General features: G+C 29.7%; 3 protein-coding genes across 4 annotated transcripts in view; 2 read left to right on the forward strand and 1 right to left on the reverse strand.

Annotated features, from left to right (window-relative positions):
- Window positions 1–3413: 3413 nt before the first annotated feature.
- RpL19 (ribosomal protein L19) lies at window positions 3414–4800 on the reverse strand. 2 transcript variants are annotated; one of them, XM_011507222.1, is made up of 4 exons: window positions 4722–4800; window positions 4281–4387; window positions 4033–4196; window positions 3414–3786 (listed from the first exon to the last, which is right to left on the reverse strand). In XM_011507222.1, exons 1-4 carry the CDS (start codon window positions 4724–4726, stop codon window positions 3460–3462), a joined length of 603 nt encoding a protein of 200 aa, XP_011505524.1. In that variant the 5' UTR covers window positions 4727–4800; the 3' UTR covers window positions 3414–3459. The 2 variants fall into 2 exon arrangements, with proteins under 2 accessions (XP_011505524.1, XP_011505525.1); XM_011507223.1 differs by lacking the exon at window positions 4722–4800 and adding an exon at window positions 4567–4585.
- Window positions 4801–6548: 1748 nt separating this feature from the next.
- On the forward strand, window positions 6549–7214 carry LOC105368244 (ATPase inhibitor mai-2, mitochondrial). The gene is made up of 2 exons (XM_011507224.1): window positions 6549–6709; window positions 6826–7214. The coding sequence occupies exons 1-2, from the start codon at window positions 6587–6589 to the stop codon at window positions 6955–6957; spliced, it is 255 nt and encodes an 84-aa protein (XP_011505526.1). The 5' UTR covers window positions 6549–6586; the 3' UTR covers window positions 6958–7214.
- A 2379-nt stretch (window positions 7215–9593) lies between these two features.
- Window positions 9594–10248, forward strand: part of Sdc (Syndecan) — a 41786-nt gene continuing 41131 nt past the window's right edge. Inside the window, exon 1 of the mRNA XM_011507502.1 lies at window positions 9594–9671. Within this exon, the coding sequence (XP_011505804.1) occupies window positions 9594–9671 (78 nt within the window). The remainder of the gene's footprint in view (window positions 9672–10248) is intronic.

A 10248-nucleotide genomic window follows, 5' to 3' on the forward strand; every position in this document is an offset into this window, starting at 1 on the left:
ATAATAAAATATAATACTTAAACACGACTGTGTTGTTTATCGTTTGATGCTAGATTAATCTTAATTTCATTGATGTTATGAATTTGCTCGAATAAATATTGGAGAATTTTAGTAAACATATGACAAAAATTGAGACAATAATTTTACCGAACTTCAGTAATTATGTAGAATAAATTGTTGTTATGGTAGAAACATTTGGATAATGAAGTGCATGCAAACAAGGTCAGAAGTTTAATAATTAACCATTAATAAGTAACATAGCCAAATGGGAAAAGTTACAAAAATTATGAATTTAATATCTAATGTCTAGAGATGAAATTGAGGACTTTAGATATAAGTCGGGTGATACGAAAGTACTTGAGAAAGCACAAAGTCGTAATTTGGATTGGCATTGATGCGTCATCGTTAATTATGTGTTCCTAAAGGAAGGGATGGACAAATAGTTCAAAAGGATCAATTTCTGCTCATTGGCCGCTAGCGCTATTTATACTTGCTATCGCCTATGCATAGTTATATACATATATGTGTATATATATATATATATATATATATATATATATATATATATATATATTTATGCAACTACACACCCTTCACAAAGTGCCTAAGCGCATATTTAACATTTTGGCGACGTTCCAATTACTCGTTTCATATGCACACATACGCTACAAGCTGAGCGTTTATATATATATGTATATGTGTGTTAGCGTGTGTGCGTGTGTGCGTGTGTTCGTGTGTGCGTGTGTGCGTGTGTGCGTGTGTGCGTGCGCGCGTGTGTGCGTGCGCGCGTGTATGCATATGATTAACAGTGTGCGTGCGCGCGTGTATGCATATGATTAACAGTAGCAATTATTGGACTGTTATTAAAAAATGTACATGTCGTCTCGTTATTCGTATAGGCATTGCATAAATTTATTCAAGGGGAAGTCCACTATTAGTTAAAGATAGTGGATAAAATTGTTTGCATAAATGCATATAATCAAGAAAAGAAAAAAACAAGGTTGAGAAATGCTCCGATTTTTCAATATTAACAATATGAATAATTTTGTTTGTCAATACATCGCGGTAACATCTATATTCGTTTATTTTAAAAATAAAACAAAGACGCGTAGCTGTTGACTGAATTAAAAGTATGTACTGCTTACTTAGTTGACCATTGCAAATATCGAATAGACGTGACTTTTGCCGTAGTGAATTCACTAACAATAGATATTTCGTCCATGATATTTTCATAATATAGATTCAAGGTGTGTAATTGTTTCTATTATTCTTTCAAAATTTTTAAATACAATATTGAAATATTTCCCAACAGATTATAACGAAAAAATTGATTATCATATTATTGCATATATTTTGTAATAAAGAATAAAATATATAGAATTTTTTAATTTGCAATGTTAGTTTTTAACCAATATTTTAAGTTCATTTAAGTTCATCTAATTATGACAATTTAATTATTAATATTATCTTACATAGATTTAAACAACTAATTTTATTTTAGAGATAAACAGTATTATTATAATAAAGAGCCATATTTTTAATCATGCTTAGATAGATCGTAACTGGTGTAATGAGATTATTAACAAAAGTCTAATTAAAAATTTATAAGATTTAGATATTCAATTTCCGACGCCTTGCATTTCATATTTAAGTTTGCAATAATTAAAACAGTGAGTAGTTTAATTAATGTATAAGCATTGTTTTCATCCGTATACATCCTAATGTATTTAATCGTATTAAAAATTCCTAATGTTTTGAAAAATTATATATCATTATTATGCCAATTATATATTATTTTTCATATTGCGCGCATAATTAATTGTTAATAGATAATAGCGTATATGCTTATAAAGTTTACAAGCATAAACTGTTCTAGCATTCTTCGCATTCAATTTTTCCTTCTTCAAACGAATCTAATATTTATTATGTTTTAATCTCAGAATGCATAAATTTTATATTTAAATACAAATATTAATTTATCCTTATTAATAAACAAGTGATTAGATTAAAATCAGTATCATATTGCATCATTGAACCGAATTGAAATAATCGTTATTTCACAAATGTGATATAGTTTATAAATTTTTCGATTTAACCATAATACTTTATATAATTAACGCGAATTTTATTAAAATCCCTTATTTTGGCAAGTGCAAATTATTTCTTCGCAAAATAACTTCAAAAATTTGCGCACTTGAGCTCAACGTATCATTCAATGGGACAAAATATATTTCCCAAATTACATATTTTCAAAATTTTCTATAAGGCTGCTATCTATACTAGTCAGCGGTGGTTTTTATTCAATGGTCTTCCAAAACTAACAATATTTAAGTTACCAAGCTCCGTTAACAGTAAAAACGACGCTTTGTACAAATAATATAAAACTATATATATTTTAACGTTTATTTTATAATAAGTATAGAATATTATAACAAAATGTCGTACAAAGGACCACAGAAAGTACAAAAAGTAATGGTACAACCTATAAATCTTATTTTTCGATATCTACAAAATCGTTCGCGTGTACAAGTTTGGTTGTTTGAAAATATAAATCTACGCATAGAAGGTCACATTGTCGGATTCGATGAGTATATGAATTTGGTGCTAGATGATGCCGAGGAATATCATGTTAAAACGAAAAATAGAAAAACATTGGGACGTATAATGTTAAAAGGCGATAATATAACACTCATACAAAACACGAATCCTGGAGCGAATTAAACAGACTTTTTCAGATGTAATTTACAAAATCTAAAAATTACAGAAAACAACATTAATTGTCATATGTAGAGATAAAAGTAAATTTTTGTATTTATTTAGAAAACTGAAAATGTGATGAAAATGAAATATTTTCAATATTGTAAAAATAAAAAAAAAAATATTGTAATTAAGACTGTAGAATGTATAAACATTTAAATATAAGTAAACGAAAATGTATTAAATTACAACATATTGTTTTTTTGTGAATATTCTTGAAATAATACAACCTAATTTTTTAAACAATTTTGTATAAGAGTTTAAATTATTTTTATATTAATACATAATTTCCTATGATTTACTAGAGACAATATAAATTATCTAATTCGTACATGTTTTTACTCATTCGATACTAGTACAGACAATTTGTTAATTATTTTCAATTTCTGTGTTTACTTAAGATAGCAAGTTAAATTTTTTTTTTTTGATTAAATAATTCAATATTTACGTATGGCTGCTATATTAATTTCAAATTTGAATAGAAAATTTTATAACAATTACGAGAACTTATATAGTTTGCCTATTTAACAAATTCTTTCCAATTATTAAATCAATAATTAATAAAATAATAAAGTTAATAATCAATTAAAGTTACTTTTTATAAATCACTACGTTCGTTAATATAATTTAAAAGGAAATTCAAATGCAAAGTAAAATAGTTTTTTTATTATTTATTTTATATAATAAAACTTAAGTCTTCGCTTATTTTTTCTGCGCTGCTGCAGCCTCATCCTCGCGTTGGTACGATTGTAATAATTCTTGCTTTTTGGTAGCAATACGTTCTGCTCTGCGCTTACGAGCTTCACGAACCTTTGTCCTACGGGCCTCCGCTTGGTCAGATAACATTTCGGCTCTAGCTTTCTCCGCTTTCTTTTTATGGATGAATTCCATCAGAACTCTCTTGTTTTTGAACACATTACCTTTTGCTTTCATATATAATGAATGGTAGAGATGTCGGTCAATTTTTTTTGTTTCACGATATTTTTTAAGTAAACGACGAAGAACTCTCATACGTTGAATCCACAGATTCTAAAATAAAGACAAGTAATCAATATTTTATAAATAACATCGATAAGAGTTTATTTATTTATTTATTTATTTATTTCAATAAACGTTTACGCTAAAGACATTTAATTTTTATTTATTCAACAAATTAGATCAGTAACAAATAATTGATGTATTAAAATAAAACTTTTAAACGCTCAAGTATAATATATGAAACTGCACTAATCGATAACAAAGAGCAATCACTGACATATAATTAATTAAACTTACTTTTTGTGGAGTACGAGCATTCGCCGTACCTTTCCGTTTACCAAAACCACAATGACGACCCTTGCGTCTGGCTTCTGTATTTTTTCGTACTCTAGCTCTTGAATGAACAGCGACAGGCTTTTTGATGATTAAACCATCTTTGATTAATTTACGAATATTCTGACCTATGAATAAAAAGAATGCGACAATATTTGTTAACTATAGTTTTCATTCAAAATGAAATGTATAAGGATAAATTTTGAACTTACGAGAGTTGGTATTTGCAATTTCATTGATTTCATTAGGATCCAACCAAACCTTCTTTTTACCACATCGCATAACAGAGGCTGCTAGCCTCTTCTGTAATTTGAGCGAACTGAAACAAGTATAAGGTTAAAGCTACCATTGTATCATCAAATATAATGTACAACATTGAATTGATCATTAAATGAATAAGCAACTTTCAATATATTCCTTATGAAGGAATACATTTCTTGATAAAAAAATTTTTTAATAATTCATTACAAAAAATAATAATGATAATTTGGATTTTACCATGTGGCGATTTCTAACAAGATTAATTACCACACTTGAACAAGTTTATTACAAAATTTATAAATTCCATAAACTTCTGTTTATTCATTTTTTATGAGCATGAAATTTTATTCTCAATACTTTTATTAATAATAATAAAATATAGATATAAGTACCTCATGATGTCAAACTTGCAGTCCCTCTTACAAAAGAAACGTAAAATGTCCGACCATTAGTATCCTTGTTTTTCTACAACTATAATCAAATATTATCTAAATGGGTACGAAGACTAGTGAAATTCAATATTTGCAACATTTATTATTTTATGTCTTATAACGATAATCATGATAATATATAATAAAAATAAATTAAATGAATTATTAGCTTCATTTGATTTACATTTTAACTCTAAAATTGCGGTAAATTTAAAAATTAAAAATAATCGCTAATTCAAATGCGTAAGATATATCAAGAATTCAAAAATTTTTATGAATCGACAAAATTAGGATTAATTTTAATAATTACGTGACATTTTGATTAGATATTGCATTTTAAAAATTAAATATTGAATTTATTCTAAATTATTTCCAATTCATATTATATATTTTTAATATACAGTATTAAATAAATGAAAACTTTATTCCTGTTTTATATAATGAATTTCTTTGAATTTTATATAAAAATACACGCAAATAACCATTTAAATATAGAATTGATTAAAAAAACTATATGACGACGTATTTAATGTATCGTGCAATATTATCAGAAATTCTTATCTTTTGGCTACGCATAGATTCGCAAATTTCCATTCGTAAGCTACCGTTTGACATCAAATAAAATTAAACTATCTCATAACACAATTATAAATATCAAAATGAACGATTAGCGAATGATCGTGATTTTTAATTATCACAAAATTTAAAATAAAAAAAAAAAAAAAAAACACACACACAACACAACAATTTGAACGAAATTTATCAGTTTTTATTTTAAAAAATGTAAGGGTAGAAAGATAATTATGGAAAAATTAATGAAATATTTTTGAGTTTTGATATATTAAAAAAAAAATTATTCTATTAAAACTTATAATATGAACATTATATTTATGAATTATATAAGATTTATAATATAATTCAATTTCTCTCTCTCTCTCTCTCTCTCTCTCTACGTTATAAGCATTACATTATATATTTATTATTACAGACTAGCTTGCCGGTAAAATTCTACAATCCCGCCTAGAAATCTAGAAATCTTTGACTTCCTTTCTTACGTAATGCATATTTTCTAAAACTTGTCTGTTTAAAGTTGAATACTTTTGTCTATTACAAATATACATTTATGCATATATTTGGATATAAATTATATTAAAAATTTCAAATCAATGATAAGTTATATCTCGATATTTTATATAAAATTGTCAAATTAATATTTATTGAAAATAAATTTTTATAACTCACTTATAGTATTAACGTTTTATACTATAAGTATAATAAATATTTTTGATGTCGACTCTATGTGAAATCATTTTCTCATAGGCACTCCACTTAACATTACCTAGAATTGAAAAATTTATAGTCAAATCGTACTAGAACGGTAATATATTGAGTAGTTGGTATTTATCTTAAAAGATAAAATATAAAATATAAAATGATGCAGAGAGTAACAAGATTTTTTTATAGAAATATGGCTTCTATGAGGTAAAAATTTGAGTAACTTAATTTAAATAGCAAATAGTTTTGGTTGGCTTCCTATCATCCCCTTTATCTTACAAAATGGCTTTCGCATTAATTTTGCCTTTAGTTTGATTAGTCGGTTGCCGAACTCTATTTTGGTACTCGATTCATCGAGTTGAGTTTATTTTTTGTAACACTAGCGAACTATATTTTTAGTCGTACCACATTCCAACATTCGTCAATTAACTTATATATGATTCGTTGCTTTCTTACATTATTTTTAAACATTGCGATACTTCCTTTATTTACGTACGATATAGCAATTGTTATAAATTAAGTTATGATATATCTGTTTCAGCGAAATCAAAATGTTGTCTCAGCAAGGTGCCGGAGCTGGTAAAGGTGGAGGTAGAGATGGAGCTATTCGCGAAGCTGGTGGAGCTTTTGGTAAAATGGAAGCTGCTCATGAAGATCAATATTTTTACAATTTGGTAATAATAGGTTCATTCAAATTTTTATATCAATAAAATTAAAATCTGGACTTGCAAATTTATCATCAATGCTCTCTTCTTCTATTATTCGTATTACGTAATCATATATTTTTTAGCAAAAAGAACAAATTGCAAAATTGAAAACCGACTTAACCGATGAAATATCATTTCATAAAGAACAAATTAAACGCCATGAAGATGCTATTAAACGACACAGCCAGAAAATCAATGATATGGATAAGCTTTAATAGATTTTTTATCTACATTGTATTATACACGTTTGTTACCTTTTACAGGATAGAAGGAAAGCAAGTACAAATGTGAAGTATATAAATTTTTGTATTTTTAAGTATCAATTGCTATTATTAGAAAGAAAATAAATTAAAATTTAATTTCAATCGTACTAAATATTAATTATAATTGTTATTGTATGTAATTTCAAAGACTACATTTATAAGCACTTGTATAAAAGTTTCAAATAAAAGTACCATTAATTTAAAGAGAAGTTGTAGTTTTTAAATTCTTTTGTTTTCTAATGTAAATAAAGCATAAAATTGTTTCAGTTGATATATCGATTAATAGTATTTATAAATTTAAAGTTTTATTAATCGTTAAGTTTATAACGTTACAAGCGCAAGATAATGTATCGGGTTGAGCAAAGTCTTTTGAAAAATAGTAATGCGTAAGGAAAATTGGTTATATTTGAAAATTGCTCTTCAATCTCCTTAATCTTTCATTGCGTTTTAATTATAGTTTAATTTCTCACTGTATTAAAAGAAATTTGAAAAAAAATTCAGATTATGGAAAATATAAAGTTTATGAAAACGAACACTTTTACAAACATGTAAGATATTTATTTAAATTGATTGATACTTGATGAATTCATTTAATAGCTAATATTTTCTTTAATAGAATGAAAATCATTTCAATTTAATTAAGAAAAAAACCCTCGAAGAAGTAAAGTCGATGCAACAAGAAATATCTGTAATGCATAGAAAAATAGAAGAATATAATCGTGATATAAAAGAAAATTTACAATATTTGAAAAAGATTGAAAATGAAATTGAATTTAAGGATAATGAAAAGAGTAGTAAATAATTCAATTATAATTATAATTTAAAAATTTTATTTGTATCATACTGTATAATTTTCAATATTACATGGACATAGATCGCAAAAATTTCTGCAACGACGTTTCGAGCTTTTAGATACTCTTTGATATTGTGACAGAAAAGAAAATATATAAGACAGAGTAACGACGAATGAATCTGTTATTTAGATTTTATTAAAACGAATATATATATATATTTACTATAACTAAATTAAATTATTTAAAACAAACGAAACGAATATACAGTCGCCTTACAGATATTCTTCACCTAATTATCCATTTCAATCGGACATAATTCTTTAATGTCTACTTTAAATCTTAATGGTGATAATTAATGGTGAACAATTGGTATAACGAATAATAAAATATTTAATAAGATGTCCAGATCATTTAATACATCCAATTTTACATTTTAAATAGTACATACTTATTTTTCATTATAATATAACACATTTAGCCGAAATTTACAAGCTTCTTCGATTATCGATATGAAAGTACATTATAAAAAATGGATTTACTTAACTTTCCAAATTCCACAATGATAGATCCTAATTGTTTAATTATTCAAAATATATCATTTTAGCGGAATATTCATAAAAATAAAAAGGTAAAAAATATGGTTTTTCTAATCAGGCGAGATCACTTGGCCATTAAACAATAATACACGAGCGATGGGAAAAAGAGGGAACACCATCACCGATGGTAAACGTAGTAAACACCATAATTATTTATTATTTCTTATGTACTCTTTCAATTCATGATGCAGATCGCGACTTTATCATTATTCAACGCACACACTCAATGAAAGCATTTGTAGGCTGAACAATGACGGACGTGATACTAGCCGAGCATCCTTAACGTTCTTACGGTCACTAATAGCCGTGGAACCGAGGACCATGAAAGGCTGCTGGAGCAGTGAAGTAGACAAATGAAATCCCGAGTATAGTAAAATCTCTTTTATTAGCCACCAATGTTATCGACCATCGTCGAAACTTGGAGTAGTTGAAGAAAATAATGGGGGAGCGTGGCGCGCACTGGCGACGGCGGCGGTAACCTACGAACGTCGCGCCCTCGTTCCCTATTCGGAAACTTCTCTGTTGCTCGATGCCTGCGGCACGAACGTTACGTGCTCGCATTGATCAGCGCTCCAGCGTATGTGTTCACGCACACGCGGGCGCCCACGCACGCGTACGTACATTTATAGGCGGCTAAGTGTGCGCATGAATTGGAGTAACAGCAAGAACGTGAGTCTCTGACATTGCCGTGGGAGTGCGTTCAGCCTCCTCAGCAAGAAGCGACCGATTGCGCTCGCGCTGTCCTCCCTTCTCGGCCCGAGGGAGGTTGCGCGACGACTTTTCCTTGCTACATTGAGGTAACACAAGGGCGCTACCTCGAATCCGTTTACAGTCGTCCGTCTACGCGACTGTCTTAACATTTCGTTGAGCGGTAAGCCGATATAGTGCGCGTGTGCGTCGTGTTTGTGTGCGCGAGGGCGAAGCGTTTTTTCGCCATCCGCGACCGCTCCCTCCTTCGAGCGGGCTCGACGGCCCGGACGAGGACGGACAACGAGACGGTGCGGGCAGAGTGAGTTTATGGAAACAAAAAGGAAGGTGGATTAATATAGGGAGAGGAAGAGGGAGAGAGGGAGAGAGATAGAGCGAGAGAGAGAGAGAGAGAGAGCGAGGAAGTGTCATTTGGGCAATTAGCCCTAACCGAGGATTTCTTTCTTCTATCGAGGAGCCACGATTAACGCGAGGAGAGCACTCGGCCAAAATGCAACTCAGGATATACTGCTGGGCCTTTTTGGCTACCATTGCTTTCAGCTTAGTTAGGTGCAGCCTCGCTAATGAGGTGAGTTTAAATTGTTTATTATCTCTTTCGCTCGGAACTCACGAGAGCTCCGCGCTCCTTTCTCGTCCCTATTAAGCTCTTTCTTTCTTTCCCCCCCCCCCCCCCCTATCGTCCGTTCTTATATTTCATCTCTCTTAGCCGCTCTGTCCGCAACGAGCAAATCCAACCAACTCACATTTGTTTTCGAATGGGTTAAAACAATCGTCTGGTCAATGTTGTTTACATCTGGCCCTCCTCAAACAACTACATTAGAAATGGCAGGTTAGGTTCTAAATTAAATATACGTCCCAGCACTTAGAACAGCTACGATTTTAATTATAGCCTCTCATTTCTACCTTCGCATACTATTTATGTACATTATGTTAGCGCTCCGTACGAATAAATGGCTTTTTCGTAATGGGCGGGAGGGGGGGGGAGATGCATCGACATGTTGACATTTAAAATGTTGGCTTTTAAATTTCCTTCGACCAATTAACCAACAATATAGCTCTTGGGAACGGCAATTCTATTCATTGACATTCCTGCACATTCAACCTGACTAACCTCAAAGTCGGATGTCGGAATTGGGCGCAACGAC

This window comes from Ceratosolen solmsi, unplaced genomic scaffold, assembly GCF_000503995.2.
Source record: "Ceratosolen solmsi marchali unplaced genomic scaffold, CerSol_1.0 scaffold6, whole genome shotgun sequence".
NCBI classification, from domain to species: domain Eukaryota; kingdom Metazoa; phylum Arthropoda; class Insecta; order Hymenoptera; family Agaonidae; genus Ceratosolen; species Ceratosolen solmsi.